At 37.3% G+C, this 19,195-nt stretch overlaps 1 protein-coding gene across 1 annotated transcript in view; it reads left to right on the top strand.

The window, feature by feature from the left end:
- The window catches only part of LOC143756656 (sterile alpha motif domain-containing protein 3-like), a 42,942-nt gene extending 29,720 nt beyond the window's left edge, over positions 1-13,222 (top strand). The window contains exon 5 of the mRNA XM_077247217.1: positions 13,098-13,222. Within this exon, the coding sequence (XP_077103332.1) occupies positions 13,098-13,222 (125 nt within the window). The remainder of the gene's footprint in view (positions 1-13,097) is intronic.
- Positions 13,223-19,195: the final 5,973 nt, after the last annotated feature.

Raw genomic sequence — 19,195 nt, 5'->3', positions numbered from 1 at the left:
GACAGCCAAATCATGGTATTTGGATGATTATTCTGGTGGATTTTTAGAAAGTATTTGCTGTTGTAGACAGGCATCACTCATTTTGAGGGCTATATCTTATGCAACAGGTGTTAAAGGAAGGTTAATGATGAATTCTTTGTCTTTTTGGGCTGACAGGTCTTGGGATGTTCTGCTCCATACACAATTATACATAAAAGAGTAACTTTTTAAGAGATGCACCTGTCAAAGAAATCTGTCAAGAACATGTCATATTCCACCCCAAAATTTGCTTTAGAAAATGAAGTTTATTTTAGCACCATTATAATTAAGAACATTTCCCTCAAATCTTGACTACTATAATAGTAAATAGAAACTCTCAATAATATTAAATACTCAGGAAACAGCATGAACACAGGAGAAAAACCGTCCCAGGTCAGGGGGGTCATTGCTGCCAAGCTCTTTGCGTCCAATAACGTACCAAACACATGCAAACCAATGTGCCAGCAGGGAAAATACAGACATTAGAAGTGTCAGGACCACAGCACTGTACTGAGAATAACCATCCAACTTCTGCAGCAAGCGCAGGAGACGCAGCAAACGCACCGTCTTCAACAAGTGCACAAGGGAAGTCTATAAAACACACACACACACACACACACACACACACACACACACACACACACACACACACACACACACACACACACACACACACACACACACACACACACACACACACACACACACACACACACACACACACACACACACACACACACACACACACACACACACACATTTATGGTTTTCCCCCTGCATTTGAGCTGTTTCCTGAATATTTGATATTAAAGCCTGTGTCCTAGACTGAGGGAGAACACAGAGACTAAATACATGGAGCTAACAAAGCAGCTTAATGAAATAATAGGGCAAATTACAAACGAAAGTGAGCATCTGCCCTACTCCCTGCGAAGGGCAGAGCCATTGAAGTGGGGACTTTGGAGTGCATTTTTGCATTATGTAGCCGTTTGGAACGCAATTGGTGAAGAGAGCAATGAATTCCTCATTCTCTTCACCTGGGAATGTTCCCATGACAACGCAGCACGGTGTCCATCAGTTGATCAGCTGTTCTTACGACAGACATTTCTTATTATTGCTGTTAACATAACTGTTGCAAATAAATATACACTTTGTATAAAAAGTTTTTAAATTATGTGTTCCTGAGACCCAGAAAATTTTTTTTCTATTTTTTTTCATGTCATCACATTGTTTAGAGCATAAGAAAAAATGGTTAAAAAAAAACAAAACATTTTTGAAAAATTATATTTTATTCATATGTTACGCTATGTACTCTGTAGTGGACACCAGGACTCAGTTGTTTAAAAAATAAAATGACACAAATTATATGTAAAGGCAAAACCAATGGGATTTTTTAGGTTTCAGGATTGTTTTAAAGCACAATTTGTATAAAGATGATTCTCAACTACGTTATGAAAGATATAACGAAATGAATTGCTACACCATTTTACTTTATGCAATATGTGGGTAAAATGGCCATAAATATTCCCATTCAATGCAATGCATCAATACACTGTGTCTAATGTGCACATTAATGTGTTCTTGGAGTAACAATTAATGAAAAAAGAAGTGTAATAATTGGAGTAATAATTAGCAACATTTTGATAATAATATCTAATATTTCATAGGAATATTGATGTATAATTCATTTCCATATTCACTTGTTGTGTCTCCCAAAATGCCTGATAAACATGATTTAAGTCCTGATGTCCTCTACAGTGGACATGAATGAAATCAAGGCCCTGTTCTGAAACAGAAAGTTATTGTTTTATTTGAAACCCCACAACGGTTTCCTGAGATGTTGCTTTATGAAATACAATTTGAAAAGTAGTCCGATTTAAATTATAATTATAATATATTATCATATTTCCATAAGAGTGCTACATTTGACGACTAAATTAATGTCAGACATTTTTAAAGACCAAGGAGAAGTTGTTTTCATGGTGAAACCACGACACATTTGGTATCTCTGAAAAGTGTGCTCTTTACAGGACACCCAGGTGTGACATGTGACATGTATGATGTCAGAGAAATTCACTAAAATATAATGTCCACTACAGTGGACAAAAGTCTATTCCTGGGTCCCAGGAGGATATGTGTGTGTGTGTGTGTGTGTGTGTGTGTGTTTGTGAAAGTGTATTTCTCTGTTCTCAACTTTAAAACTTGCCGTCCCATTTTTGGACCCTGCGTTACCTAACATATTTCTTGCCTATGAAACTTATTTAAACAAAACATGACAAAAATTTCTGAAATATATCACGAACACAACAAAACAACTTGAATCGCTCTGTTTAAGTTAACTCGAACTCTCCAGCCATCCATCTAGCTTTAAAATGAATCATGAGTATTCGCTAGATCACATGACCGTAAATATAAAATTACTTCCTTGAAGTGACCATCGCAAGGGATTCAGTTTTCACTTTCGTTTGGAACACCCCTACAAATGGCGTCCCCTTCCTGAAGTGCCCTTCAGGTTTGGAATTTGTCCAGAATACACGCGCACACACACACACACACACACACACACACACACACACACACACACACACACACACACACACACACACACACACACACACACACACACACACACACACACACACACACACACACACACACACACACACACACACACACGCACGCACACAGATACATATATACATATACAATTTTGTATATTACCTATTTTCATTCACTGCATTCAATGCAGATTCTATTTTTATTCTCTCTTTTCCTTCCATTACATTCAGCGATCTCTCTCTTTCTCTCTGTGGGATTTTGTCACCATGGTGTACAGCAAGCGATTGATAGCTCTGTTTCTGTATGCATCACATGCAGGACTGCAGTAAGAGTGCATTAGTATTCCACTGGCAGCTATAGTGTAAACTGATAAGGGAGAGTGTGTTTGCTGCACACAGTGTGTGTACGGTTTAGTGCAGTTCCACAATGCCTCTGGCAAAGACATCTAGACAACTATAGTTTGATCTTATTGTGGAAATCTCAAATTCCCATCTACTTTTGCAGGAAAGTGAGTGTAAGAAATGAAAAAAGGGGATGCATGATAATCTAGATCAGTCTCATACATCACACATGCCTTGTTGAACCGATCTGTGTTAACATGCGCAACCCTACGCTTTTCTCTTTGTTTGCATCTGTGTCTGTGCGTGTGAAAGCAGTGAAGTCAGTGAAAGGTCAACAACAGCATACATGGACACTGGCCTTTCGTGATTCACGGCTGTGACTACAACTTTAAATGTCCCTTCACTTTCAATTTACCATGTTGTCAGACACAAGAAAGGAACATATTTGTCCAGAGCAACGTGAACGAGTGAGCAAGTTCTGCACACAGTACATTGTCCCAGCGAAACTCTTTCATATCTCAGCAGTTCTCAGATATTTAAATAACTTACTTTTGCCAGGTGTTTTTGTTAGAATTCTTTAGGAGAAATAATTTTTTTTATCAAATTATATAATTGTTGACATACACTACTGTTTAACAGTCTTGGGTCAATCATAAAAGTATCTTGAAAAAAGCATCATGGTTTCCACAAAAATAATAAGCAGAACTGTTTTCAACATTGATAATAATAAGAAATGTCTCTTGAGCACCAAATCAGCATTAGAATGATTTCTGAAGGATCACGTGACACTAAAGACATAAAAAACTGATAAAAACGGTTGCTGACCCCTAAGTTTTGAACGATGGTGTAGAGTAAGGGCATAGAGCTAAATGAACGTGGATAGCAGCTCAGATCATTTGAAAGTGCAAACTTTTGATAAGAAATGTTTGAATTAACATTGAGATCTCTGACTTTTCATTGCAGATGGTATCTTGGCCAATCAAACACAGTTTCAGACATTGATAATTTCATACAGAACATGCATACAGTATGTAAAATTGCTTGGGTCTTTTTTCTCAGGAGAAAAATCTTAGAATTATGAGACGTAAGCGAACAACTCCATTTGATCTCTGTTTAATCTCATTGCTGTTTTGGAGAAACATTTAAAATACTAAAGAGATTTAATCTCTCAGGATTTACACTAAATGCATTTAAATACTTACACAGACTGAATACAAGATGTTTTTGTTTGATGTAACTCATGTAAAAGACTTCTCTTTGCTGTCTAGGAGAAATAGTTGAGGATTATTTGGTTATTAGGTTATTTGGGATTTTTCTTTGTTACACTCAAAATTTTTTAAGCCTTTTCAAGATTTACGCATTTCAATTAATAGTACAATTCCATCAAATTGAACTGATTAATCCTTACATATTATTCAGATTTTGAATTAAGAATTTTAAATGAGTGAAAAAAATAGAGCTAAATAAAACATTTTGTATAAATCTTAACAAGGGAAAAAAACACTATAGAGATTAATAAAACATTTTGTATTAATCTTAAACGTAAACATATTTTCCTTTTTTTAAATTTACGAATATGAACCACATAACTATATGGTCCATTTATTTAGTTTATGTGGTTCATATTCATACATTAAAAATGAAAATATGTTTAAGTTTAAGATTTATACAAAATGTTTTATTAATCTCTATAGTGTTTTTTACTCATTTAAAATTATTCAATTTAATTTCATGGAATTTTACTATCAATTGAAATCTTGAAAAAAGATTCAGTTTTCCATTTACATACTGAAGGATGAATCCTGGATGATTTTTCTGTGATTCGAAAAAGTCAAAAGCGAAAAAACGAAAGCTCTCGTCTTATTTTGCTAAAGCAAACAGATACGCAGAATCAAATTCTGACACTTAAGGGCCAGTTTTCTTTCTCTTTAAACTTCAGCTTTTCAAAGAATCCTCGCTGTCGCAGGATTCGACAGCGAGCTATATCGCAGCTCTGCTAGGTTTTTTCTTTGCTAGTTGCTGTTGTTGTTGGTTATGAAACAAATATACACATGACAGGGATCACAAACACAAACTATCTATGACTTTAAAAAGTCAAACTTTTAAAAGAAGTTTTTCGGATTTGAAAGTATACCCTTGGAGTGTGAAACCCTGTTACTGCAATGCATCCTGGGATAGGCTGCCACCCACACAATGTTGGGCGGTGTCAGCTGGCGAGAGAGATACAAGCACTGAACCACAGAGGGTCTCTGCAGGCTTTTCTGTGCTGAGGCTCTCAGCGTGAACTACTGTAACACACACTTTTTTCCTATTGACTCTTATGTTCCCTCTTCAATTTTCCTTTTTTCATTTAGAGGCATTTCCTGTAAATGCAAACATCTCTCTTCAATGCAGGGATAATTCAGAATGCAATTGCAAGAATCACATCAGCCATCTTTCATGAGTGAAATGACTTCAAATCAAATGTTTTAATTGTATTTGAGTAAATTTGATATTTATTTTATTTGATACTTCCTCCAACACAAATGTGCAGGTTTTGGCATAAATGAATTTTTGAGTCCGGTCAACCTGTGCTGTTTGAAAGCAACCACAGCGGGCAACTTGACATCTGTCGTACATGCTTGTCTTTTTCATGTGTGGATCCTGTAACTCTCCGAACAGAGCGATTATGTCATCCAGAGGTGTTAGATCCAGTCACAGTTTTGTGTTCTTGGCCCGACTCAAACACTACACTTGGTTAATTAAGATTTGACGGATTTTCTTGCACCTCGATCAGACTCGTTTATTAAATAATGTCATGTCAGTTATGATAAGAATTTACGGTGTTGTGGATTTACTCACAGTAGCGGCTCAGATACTAACAGGACAATTTGAGACTCACCTTTTAGTTTACAAAACAGAAAAGCACAAAACATCAAATGATTTTAGCCTCATTAAACTATTAATAACAAGCAAATGCATCATTTAGCAGAAGTTCATAGAAATGATTTTGCTATTTAAAACAGTCCAGCCAGGATCTAACTTTAAAAACACACACTCAGCAGCTCAAAGCAGAATGAATAATTTACAGAATGCTCCACTATGATGTTGATCACTGGCAGCTGCTGATTTCCTCATCAGGAACCCTATAGAGACACACACTCGTCCTCTTCAGATACAGCTGTTATCTGGATGAGTTCTGTCCCACTGGATCGTGCAGAACCACCTATCCAGAATCACTGACCGCTGTGCTATGACACCAGGGGCTCATGTTTAATTAGGCTTGACCTCACCTCCTAGTCCTGCTCCTGAACACATGGTTAGAGTATATGTATTGGGAATTCCCTACCGTCATCGTCTTCTATTTTTGCAGCTTAAAAAACTCAAGAGACCTTTATATGTAATCTCTTAATATGCTGTATCCTAATTACATTTACACTACTATTCACTACTATATACAAAAATATAAGTTTTTGATAGAAGTCTCTAAAGACCAAAAATACAGTAATATAATGAAATATTATTACACTTTAAATAACTTTTGTATTTTAATATTTTTTAAAATGTGTTTTATTCCTGTGATCAAAGCTGAATTTTCAGCATCATTACTCCAGTCTTCAGTGTCACATGATCCTTCAGAAATCATTCTAATTATGATGATTTGCTGATTTGCTTGTGCTATGTTTTTTCAGTTTTTACGGATACACCCTATAGGGATCTCCCAGTCACGTGACCCCTAGCCACGTGTCAGCCATTTTGACGGAATGCATCCGTCAGCTACTCAGTGACAATGGATATATTATTAGGGGTGGGCCATCCCTAATAATAGATCCATTGCCGTGGGTAATATATATTATTAGTATATTATTATACTAATACTAATAATATAATTACATAAAAACGTTTTGACATTGGGCTAAGTTACAGTGTGTTAGGTAAATGCATTTACCAGTAGTGACTCTGAAGCTAACTGAGCAGTTCCATGGCTCTCTTCTCTACTCTTTACTACTACTTTAATACTGTTTCTAGCTAATGTTGGTAGGGTTTTTTTTCCACTGCTACAAAAAAAACGTAGAAAAATGTAGTCAACCCATACACCGTTAGAACCGTGAAAAAAAATGCACACTATGATTCACAAATGATTTTCTGTTTAAAGCAACAACAATATATATGTATATATATATAAATGAAGAGTTCAGATGCAAAAGCCTCTAAGTGCCATTTGAAATTTTCTCCTAGAATGATAATTTTTATCAAGTTTGTATATTTAAGTTCAGTAATTTCACATAAATGGCAATGAAGATTACCTATTTATTGTCATTTTAAGTGAAATTACTGAACTTAAATATACAAGCTTGATAAAAATGATCATTCTAGAAGAACATTTCAAATGGCACTTAGAGGCTTTTGCATCTGAACTCTTCATATATATATATATATATCGTAAAATTGGGAGCCCGATGACGTGTCCGGCTAAGACAAGCTTATGTTATGCTGAATGCTTGGTAGTGCACACAAACATTGCGGATTTCTATGGCAACAGTGAATTTATAACATTTGATCCCGAACTCAGAGAAATCATTCATTAGCCTTCGAGGGGGCAACTTACCTGATCCAAAATGAAGACTGCAAAGCCGCGTGTGTTGAGTTTTGAATATAAAAGCGTCTGCCAAATGCTTAAATGAGTTGGAAGCCAAACACCGCCATCCGCGTTTTTGCCTGTTTATTACCGCCAACCACTTGTTTCTCCTTTTTGTTTCTTTTGGGATAAGGTATAAAGACATTCCTTTTGTATGATCACGTATCTGATCGCATCCACCTGCACAGAATCGCTCGGGGATGATAGAAATATTCCACGACGAGCTGTATTATCACCGGTGGTATAGCATTTTCTATTCCGTCAAGATGGCTGCTCCAAATGGCGTGATGTCACGCGGGACGTCCCTATATATGCAGTCGTTATAGAGCGCATTGATTTAATCCTTTCTGCTTAATATTGTAAACATTTTACGTTCACATTTGATCAGTTTTATGCATCTTTACTGAATAAAAGTACTACTTTTTTTTGAAGGGTAGAATTTACCGGCATTTAACATTTGTCAAGATTAGAAAGGAATTACTTACAAACAGTAATTTAAAATGTTTCAATAACTGTTTGGCTATTAACATTACCAGTACCCAGCAAAGAACGGAACTCTGATCAGTTTTTCTCCTTGGAATAGCATATATTGTGCACTTTTAAGGCCAGGAATGTGCTTTAGGAAGGTAAATGGGGTCCTTTTGATTTCATAAACACCATTCATCACAGCCTGACAGTACGGCAAATATATTTGCGTATTTGTTCAAAGAGAAAACATTTCATACCAACTACTAAAAGTATGAAGTCAAGGAGGTTACTGATAGGATGTGTGATCTAACAAAATGGAGTTTTGAATGAAAGTTTAAGTATGAGGGGGTGAATTATTGCTAACCTGAATGGAAACATATCAGTTAGGAACACATTACGGTGAGAGCAAGTCATTCTGTGAAACTAGTGAAGCAAGAGCCACATTCCTCTTTTTCTCACTCTTCTCCCTTCTCCATTTTCTACTCTCTCACCCCACTTACTGAGTCTCTCTCTCTCTACACACACACACACACACACACACACACACACACACACACACACACACACACACACACACACACACACGCACACACACACGTACACACGCACACACGCGCGCGCACACACACACACACACACACACACACACACACACACACACACACACACACACACACACACACACACACACACACACACACACACACACACACACACACACACACACACACACACACACACACACACACACACACACAGAGAGAGAGACAGTGCGTCTGCAGCTGTGATGTGGGAGATTCTCATTGTTTACCTGAGGGAGGTTTCAGCCCTGTTACACTCATTTTCCTTCACTTTTTTGGGTTTGTTTCTATTTTGTGCAGCGGAAATAGAATCACAGTTGAAGACTTGGCCTTGCAGCACTTGAATCAAGGGAGAACAGACTATAATAAATGCTATTGGCTGCTCTTAATTATTGTGCTCTGAATGTAATTTCTTCCCTGTTAGAGCACAGTGAAGTGCTTTTTGAAGTCTGTTTAGCAGTTGACGCAGAATGTGCATTTGCAGTAAAAACCAACCCCCTGTGCTAGTTCATTTAATCGCTTGTTTGAGTCCAACAAACATGACAGGAACAAAGCACATTTATACTATTCATAAATTGCAGTACTCATGTACTGAGTTGATTAAATGTGTCAGCAGTAGAATGACTGATAAATTCTAAACTCTGGAATAGCCTTCCTGATATTGTACGAGCCTCAGACTCGCTGTCCCAGTTTAAAACTAGATTAAAGACGCATCTCTTTAACCAAGCATTCACTTAATGCTTAACCTTTGATACTGCTGAATCGGTTCGAATGCATTAACATTATGAACATCAGCTATGCTAATTATTTCCCATCTGCCTTTCTGCTGTTATCTCGGGACGCTAGTCCCGAGGTAAATAGCGTTCGTCAGCTCCAGTTTGTATCCAGCCTCTCACGGAGACTTCAGATGCCCCAACGCCTGTGAAGAGACGACTCGACGCCTGTGAAGAGACGACTCAAAGCCGGCGATATGTTATGCCATAAATTAATACTTGATTAACTAACTGTATTTTTCTATGTACATTTCCGAAATGCAATTTCTGTAAAGCTGCTTTGAGACAATGTGTATTGTGAAAAGCGCTATACAAATAAATTTGAATTGAATTGAATTGAATAAATTGTGATTTGTTTCCTCAATTCAGTCATATTTACTGAATACAACTCATTTTTGTGTTAAAAGTTTTTTTTTACCTGATGGGTCATACTATTTAGGTTGATTTTATATTTACCATTTACATGTATATTTTGGTGTTTGTTATCATATTACTTAAATGTTTTATTCTAATCATAAATACACTGGTTTGTAGCACAAATAGTTTTACTTTGTTATTATAGCTATTTGGAATCAGTCTCTCACATTAACAGAAAATAAGGTGGATATACATAGGTGGATTGATTGGATTGGTTGGTTCTACAGATCACAGTGTTGTATTGTGGGAGACTACATAGCTAATCTTTTTATGAGTGTTAGTATAGTTGAATTATACTCATAAATAAATCCATAAATCAATTAGATGACATTAAAGTGTTTAAAGTGCTGAATGTAAAGTCAGGTTAAGGTTACTTCAATTGGCGCCAAAATATTTGAATGACCTCATAGAAAAATTTTAATTCAAGAGGTCATGGAATTTTATTCCAGTTATTCGCCAGGCTTTCCTTGGACTCTCAGGATGTGTCTTAGCGATATAGCACAGCTTTATGCCATTGATTTAGTCCTTCTCAAGACTTCTCTTTAGCACTCTTGGGCTCCTCCCAAACAGACAGCGACTTTGGTGTCTGACTTGAATTCGTTGGACTTCAGTTAAAAGTCTTTAAATGAGCGTCAGTCAGAGTTGACAGTTCTGGCACATCAAAGCACTCCTATCTCAACTGTCAGGGGACGCTATCTAAAACTGAACCCCAGTCAAAACCCAGAGTCGCTCTATTTGAACTTGGTATTTTACCCTCTTTTAAAAACAGAGCAGCTCTCACAGTCTAAGCTAAAAGCAGTTTATTGCAGCCAGCTAGCTTTTGACCCAACTGGCATGGAAGAAAACAACAGATGCCTCCTGAAATGGAAACTTGATCTACAGTGGAGCTAAAGAGCAAACAATCTAGTAACTGAGTGTATTTTTTTCAACAGCCAGTTCCTCAGTAATGATTTTCTCTGCTCCATTTTACTGCATTGGACTGACTCCATCTCAGCCTGTTTCCACAAGGCAAGCTCAAATGTGGAGCTGAATTGGTTTCTTGGAAAAATCTATTGCAGGTAAAAGAGATTAATTCCTCCCCCATTACCATCCAGTTATTCTTCAGCTCCATGCCGACAGTTTCCAGAGGCCTGCATTGCCGTACATCACAATTTCTCTCGCTGTTGTCTCAAACTCCCATGAGCCACATCTCTCAGCCCTCTGTGCAAGATTGCCTTCATCTCTCTCAAAGTCTCTTGATTAAACTGCGTTCATAACCATAAGCCTCGTATTCATCATAGAAATCCCTGTGCCTGTAACATACTCACATATTGGATAGTTTACAGAACACAAAAGAGTGAGATGAAAGTGGCATTTCTTTTATTATGGTCTCAGTTGTGGTAGTAGAGCTCGGCTGTCATCTTGTCAATGTGTTTGTCTGCCCTAGTTTTGTGATACTACAGTTGAAATGATTGGTGACCTCATTCAATATAATGCATGCATAAGGGCTCAGTGGCTATTATTGCTTTTGGTATCACTTTATTTTGGTGCTCCCACAACAGACATTCTACTGTCTATAAGTAACTTTGCAACTACATATCAACTTATTCTACCTACCCGAACACTAACACCTAACTCTAACCTAACAGCCTACTAATACTATAATGAGACTTAGTTGACATGTTACTTATCAAAATAAAGTATATAAATAAAGCGACATTTTTTCATTCAGTCAAACCAAAATGTATTTTTAATTAAAAGGCAATATAAAAGGCAATGCTTAATTTTGTTCAGTATGAAGACATTTTTGGTATAATATTTCACAGTTTACTTTATTTGGCTATCTTCACTTACATAAATAAACTATAGTTTCCTGCACCCACTAGTAAAAAAATATCCAAAATTGTATCTGGCGTCTATATATATATAAATGGAGTTTTGTTTTTTTGTTGCTTTTTCCAGATTATATTTTAATAAATAGTTTTACCTTTAGTGCAATGACAAATAAAAACACAATTATTTAATTTTAGAAACTTTCTTTGTAATATCACAGTTTTCTCTCACAATTTAAATTGATCTTTACACATAACTGTCTTTATATCTTAGGTATATCCTTAAACCCACTAACAATGTTGTTTCTGTAAGTAATGCTAATACATAAATATGTCCTACTACAGTATATGTTAGTGCACCATCAGGGTACATGTCCTCCCATAGCTATACATCAACGCAATGGAAGTGGATGGCATTGGCAATGTTCCCTTGCAGTCGACAAGGTTGATTTGTAGGAGTAGAAACAATACATTGTTAATGCTCTGACAGGGGAAGGTTTGCTATTCAGACAGGGTTCCCTCCATGCATAATGAAAAGTATTCACTAGAGCAACCTCTTTTATCTGTGTATATACGTCCTCTCCTGTGCCCCAACTGAAATAAGCCACCGTTCAGACCATGTTCTCCAAATTACCGTGATTGAGACAAAACACTGCACCATGAGCGAGTCATTTGAAAACATGCATAGCTGTTGCCTTGATGCTAAAAATGTAACAATCCTCGCTCCTCACATGTAATCAATCGTTCAGTTGCCATTCAAGTCACTTTCACTCTCACCGAAGACATGGCATGGCAAGTTTCTCACAAGTCTCCCTGTGAGGAGCGAAGGTACAGATCAAAGAACAACAGGTTTAAGTCTTTGAGATGAAAAGAAAATCTCTCAGTGCAGAGGTGGTGAAGGATATACTCACAGGGATTTGGGGTTTCGTTGGCGATGGCAGTTAGCAGGCGGTGTCAAACTGTTTCAGCTCTGGGCAGCACGCAGCTGCGACACTGCTAACGGTGAGCTGTGGCTGGAGGTTTGAGGGGTTAGAAGGAGGTCAGGGGAGTTGAATGGGGCTTTACGGTCATTAAGAAGATGTAATGTTGAGTTCTTGGATGACAGGAAGTCAAATGATCACAATCACGTGCTGCTCGCCTAGATGCTCGAGTGTGAATGCGCTACATTTATTATGGTTCCCCGATGGCGTTCATTCTTCGTGCTGAATATAATCGAATTTGGGAGTTAATATAATCCCTAGTGGGGAGACTTGTGCATAGAATACAGTAATTGTATTATTTAAAAGTATATATAAGAGCACTTTTTAATTGTTTTACTGTAATAAATAGGCTACACATAATCAACTTCACTTAAATCTGGCAAATACTGAATGTTATGTAATAAAAAAAAATTCTCAGTGACAAATAAATCATTTTTATGGTCTAAATTTGTCATTTTGTTCACAGTAGCGCTCAAGTAGGCCACAACATTCTGCACAATTTAACATCTTTATTCTGGGCTCTTGTGTACTCAGTTGACGTGCACTTTCAAGAGATTCTGAAAGAAGTCTGGAGAAGTCTGAGCGCTGATCAGCAATGTAAAAGACCCGTCTGGCCTTTCACTCCCTCTGTCATTCGTCAACAGCGTCTGACAGCCTGATGCAAATCCAGTAGGAAGTTTGTCTCTATTTTGATGCCACGCACTGAGAAATCTTTCCTAGGGCAAGGTGTCTAAAATTGCTGCAGAAATTAGAGTCTGAAAAAATGTTCAGTCAGCCATGGAATGGAATGACAAAGTAGTTATGAAAAGTGTCTTTCACTGTATCAACAGGGATAAAAGACATGTGAGGACAACAGATATATAATTAGAGATCTCACAAAGGGCTTTTGACTGTAGGGAAATCTCTTAAGAAATAAGCTTGTGGCAGGTTTTTGTGTTTGCTGCACGCAAATGATTACAAATAGACAGAGAAGAGCAGCTTTAAGAAACTATACAAATGAAGCAGCGGTTTCAGAAAGGTGTGTATAAGAGGTGACAGTCAAAATGGTGTGTAAATCAAATTCACATCTCTCCTGTGAAGATATGCTATTCTAGTACTATAATTCGTAATTGCAATCATGCTAATTTTTAATGCTGTTGTGGAGTTTTATTAAAATCACAATGGTAGTTTTAGTGTAAGGTTAGGTCAGAGTCAGAAATCACAAATTTTAATATGAACAGAGTTTTGTATGCTGGTTTAAAACACACACTCAAAACGGTAATGTTTAATTAATTTTAATTATTTATTATTTTATTTTATTAATTAATTAATTTTTTTTTTTTTTTTTTAAATAAATACTGTCCACCAAACTAAAATACCAACATAATCATTCTTTTGTAATATACAACTATTTCATATTTTAACAAAAGTGTGTCTTCTTTTGCTTTGTTTTTGCATTGTAATATAATATGAAGTTATAATCGTAATTAAACTAAACTATACCTGTTCTATCTCCATGCAGCATATAGGCATTATTGTCTGACTCCGGGTCGAAGTGAACGCCGCTACTGAGAATTTCAGATATTTTCAGTGCGTCCTGACCAAGGGTGTAATCCATCAGGCGGAAACTGAAGCCTCGCGGAGGCCGCCATTGTAGCAGAACTTCACCTGCTGTTAGCATTCCATTGACTCCCATTCATTTTGGCATCACTTTGACATCTAATAACTTTACATCTGAGGCGTCCAAAGACTTCATTTATCCATTATTTATTTCTAAAGAAACACGACAATGTATAAAAGGCTCCATTACTTTGTATCTTACGTTATGGCCCCGTAGAAGCCGTTTTTGTAAAAAATAGGCTAACGATTGTGTCATAACCTCGCGACTTTCTGTCACACAATAGAGACATTACCGTATAGATAGGAGGAGAAGCTCACAGGCAATCTTTTACCGTCTATGAGGCAATCGGGGGGACATAGAGGCATAAAGTCAAGGGAGAAGCCCATAGATAGAGAGTCCATAAAAGCAACAGGACAAAATATTTCAACAAAGTTTTTGAGGAATTAGGTGATTCAGATTTGACTTGGCACAGCTACTAGAAGATTTACAACTGTCAGACTGTCGTCAAGCTCAGTTTGAGCCTGCGCAGTCGCTCAGCCATCGAACAGGAAGTGCAATAATCAGGCTTCAGTCTTCTCCGTTGAAATCAATGGGGTCGCTGTGTCCATTTCTTTTACTGTCTATGGTCCTGGCAGCAGAGCAGGAGCTCTTGAAGCTAAAAAATCTTACTGACCTAAAACTTTTAAATGGCAGTGTGTATATGAAACATGGAAACATTCATTAATTTTTCTTTGCCATATAATTGTTTTAAAAAATGTTATTTTTTTTTCTTGGGAAGCAATAATGATGGAAAAAGCACTTCTTTTTTGTAGCCAAGATTTTAAGACACAAACCTACAGAAAAGAAGTGTGATAACCAGTCCCTATATCTCAGACCTGTGAGTAAATCCTGTGTTTCCTTATAAAAGTGCATAGATCTGTACTCATTATCTCATGCGGCCATTGCCTTTCTATAGCTTTGCGCCAAGCTTCTTCTGTCTCTCTGAGAGACAGATGGACAACGTTCCGTGTCTGCCGGTGTGAAGAAATCAACCCCCGATGTCTCAGCGGCTCTCTCAACTCCTCCTGGATCCTCATTGTGCCACCTGGCAGCAGAGAGCAAGCTTCTTCGTGACACGCTCAGCCTGAATGTCAGCATCAGAGGCTGGTGGTGAAGCTGTATTTTTAGATGTCCTGCGCTGTGATTGACCCACAATTATCCGCAGCCTCTCAGCGTGACATTGTTGGGAATCAGGTGGTCTAATCAGGAGTTAAATGAGAGTTTCTCTGTTTGTGTTGGTGCTAAGGAGGACCTCCAGATTGCTTGTTAACGCAAGCAGAGTCTGAGTCATTTGACTGTTTGTACACTCGCGAAGCCCCAGGCCCGAGAACAGACCCCTGTGCTGAGAAAAGACCCCCCACCTTGTGTCATCTCCTCTTCTGTCTTTGGCAAAATAGCGGCTTGTTGCACAATATGCTGGGCTCTGACAGCACCCACAAACCCGGCTAGAATGATGGCACACACACATATTCAGTCAGGAGCTGCAGCACACACATGCTGGAGAGGCCGTGTGTCAGACCTGTCACCTTACTTCCTGTGAACCTCTCAGTCTGACAGAAACAGAAGGGGCAGAGGGAAGCAGGAGAGGGGTAAAACAGCATCATTCCTGTAGTTCTTTCTTCTTTTTTTACTCACAGGTCTCTTGCAAGTCAAAGTGTGATGCTGGAAGGCCAGATGAGTGGCAGAAACATGGAGTGATGCCTTGAAATTTCATTTTTTGGCAGGATGTGACTCGGAGTGAGTTTTTTTTAAGCCTTTGGCTGCTTCTTGTTGTTGCAAGTCTATCGATCTTGATGGTTATACAGAAAAGCTTTTTCACTTTTTCATTGTAGTCTTGAGTTAAAGAAAATAAGCGTGTGACTGATTTACTTTAATCTGCTCTACTGTTTACAAGTTTGTTGTCGTTAATTTTTTTTTACATTTTTTTGAAAGGATTTTATGTTTGACTGCAATTATTTTATCAAAATAGTAGACATTTTTATGTTGTGAAATACTATTACAATTATAATAACTGTTTCCTTTTTGAATATATTCTAAAATGTTATTTATTACTTTTATGCAAAGCTGAATTTTCAGCATCATTACTCCAGTCTTCAGTGTCACATGATCCTTCAGAAATCATTATAATATGTTGATTTGGTGCTCATGACACATTTCTTATTATTATCAATGTTGAAAACAGCTGTACTGAATAATATTAATATTGTGCTGCTTAATTTTTCAGTATTCCTTTATACATAGGAAACTCAAAAGAAGTTTTTTAAAACGTTATAAATGTTTCCGCTGTCTTTTGATTTATGTAATGGATCTTTGCTAAATAAAAGTACTAATTTCTTAATAAATAAAAAAAAATAAAAAAATGACTGGCCCCAAATTTTTTAACCATACTGTACTTATTAAACTAAATGGTAATTAATATTGATTTAACATAAATAATAATTGCTAGAATTGAGAGATTTACTATTAGTAGTATAATTCACACAAGAGTTTATTATATTTCGGTTAAACAACATTTGTCATATCACTAATCTGGTCTGTCTTTTTCAAGTTTCAGTTCTGTTGATTTTGATTTTATTTCTAAATTTGTTTTGTCAATGAATTCTACTACTTGCATACTTGATCCACTACCTACGACTGTTTTGAAAAACTGTCTGCCTGTCATTGTGCCCCACATCACTGCTATAGTCAATACCTCACTCAACACAGGGAATGTCTCTTCTGCTTTAAAAATTGCTGCAGTTACACCAGTTCTTAAAAAGCCTGGGAGTGATGTCACCGATATGTCAAATTATCGACCCATCTCCAATTTACCTTTCCTGGCAAAAGTACTTGAGCGTGTGGTTGTTGGGCAACTCCATACTCATCTTTCTACATATAGCATACTAGAAACTTTTCAATCCGGGTTTAGATCTGGCCACAGTACAGAGACCGCTCTAGTCAGGGTCCTGAATGACCTCCTCGTTATAGCTGACTCTGGGGCTTGTGGCTTTTTGGTTTTATTAGACCTTAATGCTGCATTTGATACCATATGTCACTGCATATTATTGGACAGATTGCATACGTGGACCAGTCTGTCTGGAACTGTGTTAAACTGGTTTAAATCCTACCTCTCAAATCGTTCCCAATTTGTCTACCTGGGTTCTAACAGATCTCAGACTGTGCCTCTATGTCAGGGTGTCCCTCAGGGGTCAGTTTTGGGTCCTGTTTTATTTAGTATTTATATACTATCTCTTGGGCAGATCATTTTTTCTGGTATGGCCTGAGCTTCCACTGTTATGCGGACGACACCCAGATTTATATCAGCTCTCAGCCTGATCTTAATTATTCCTCTTCAAAACTTTCTGACTGTTTGTTGGAAATTAAAGCATGGATGAAGCTAAACTTTCTAAAATTAAACTGCTCCAAAACTGAAATCGTATTAATTGGCACTCCAATTAATGTCAGTGAATGTAAGGATTTTACACTTTCAGTTGACAATACCCCATTGTCCCCTTCTGACCAGGTACATGGTTTGATTTTTGATGCCCAGTTAACTTTTAATTCACATTTTAAAAACATAACGAAAGTTGCTATATATACAAAACTCGGCCGCACTTGTCTTGACTCATACATCCTCACGCCAACACATTACACCTGTGCTCCAGCAACTGCATTGGCTTCCAGTTCAGCTGCGTATTGAAATTATGGAACACATTACCTACAACTATTAGGGATGCTGATTCTCTGGATTGTTTTAAGACACATCTTTTTAGTCAAGCTTTCAATTTATAATTGTATTATTTTGTTGTACTTTTTTTACTATTTCTTTATTTATTTTATCCTCATGTTTGATTGTTTTGTTCTGTACTGTAGCGCTTTGAGTCTGAGAAAGGCGCATTACAAATAAATATATTATTAATTACCTGCAATTCGGATGTTAAATGTGCTATGCTGTGAGTATTTAAATTGTCTTTTCTCAGCACAAACACGCCTCCTTTATATGATAATAATAAATAATAACAATACTGCTCAATATTAACTTAAATTTCAGTTAGTTTTTCACATAAACCAATCGTTTTGCTTCAGGATTGAAACACTCCAGTCATATGGACTTCTTTTATGATGCTTTTCTTGTGTTCTGTCATTTTTGGAGCTTGACAGCATCGTTCCCCATTCACTGTCATTGTATGCTAAAATTGTTTTGTGATGAAGGTTCGAACAACATGAGAACTATTTACAGCATCATCCATTTTGTTTTTGTTGGGATCTATACTTTGGAAGAAGTTGTAGATGAACGGATAGTCAAGTGATTAACACAGCTTGAGTCAGAGTGAGATAAGTAATAGATCAGTTTCTGAATCACATCAGGTTTTGATATGGGTATTTTTGCAGATATCACCACTGAGCTTTAACTGGATGTCTCAGACGTCATGCCCAACTTCTGATGAATATGGCACACTTAACTCGAAACACTTCAGAATTTTCAAAGTCGTCATCTGATTAGTTGAATTCTACAGGATGTCCACGAGACGTGTGTGTCGCAATCTTTAACGGTCCCCCTGCAAACAAAGATGCTGTGATGCCAAACCCCCTCATGGAAGAAGAACATAGTCGTGTTTACAACTGCGACACTGAGCGCTTATCAGGTTTAACTAAATGCTGGAATTTCAAAGTATGTGAAGTATATAAAGTTCGCTGCATAGACTCTTTAAAATACGTCTAAGAGTTTTACACGTCGGTCGTTTATTGTAGGGTCATCGATGGTACATTTTCATGACGCGGACATGTCAATCAGACGACCGTTGAGTGGTCCTTGGACAATGAAAGCTGCTATGAAGTCCAAACCTTCTGCCATCAGTCTGAAGGTCTGGCTACATGAGACTATTTAACTGGCAGCAAACTCTGGCATCGATCAAGAAGAATGGCATATTCTGTCTGCACATCCAATTTCAGGGAGGTGCTGGTGCATAAAATTAAAGAATGAGGAGCATCTATCATATCAGACCCATCCACC

Source organism: Siphateles boraxobius, unplaced genomic scaffold (assembly GCF_051911475.1).
Source record: "Siphateles boraxobius isolate OS27281-9 unplaced genomic scaffold, OSU_SipBor_1 3, whole genome shotgun sequence".
Lineage (NCBI taxonomy): Eukaryota > Metazoa > Chordata > Actinopteri > Cypriniformes > Leuciscidae > Siphateles > Siphateles boraxobius.
Note: the sequence above shows the minus strand (reverse complement) of the source record. Positions and strands in the feature narration are given on the sequence as shown.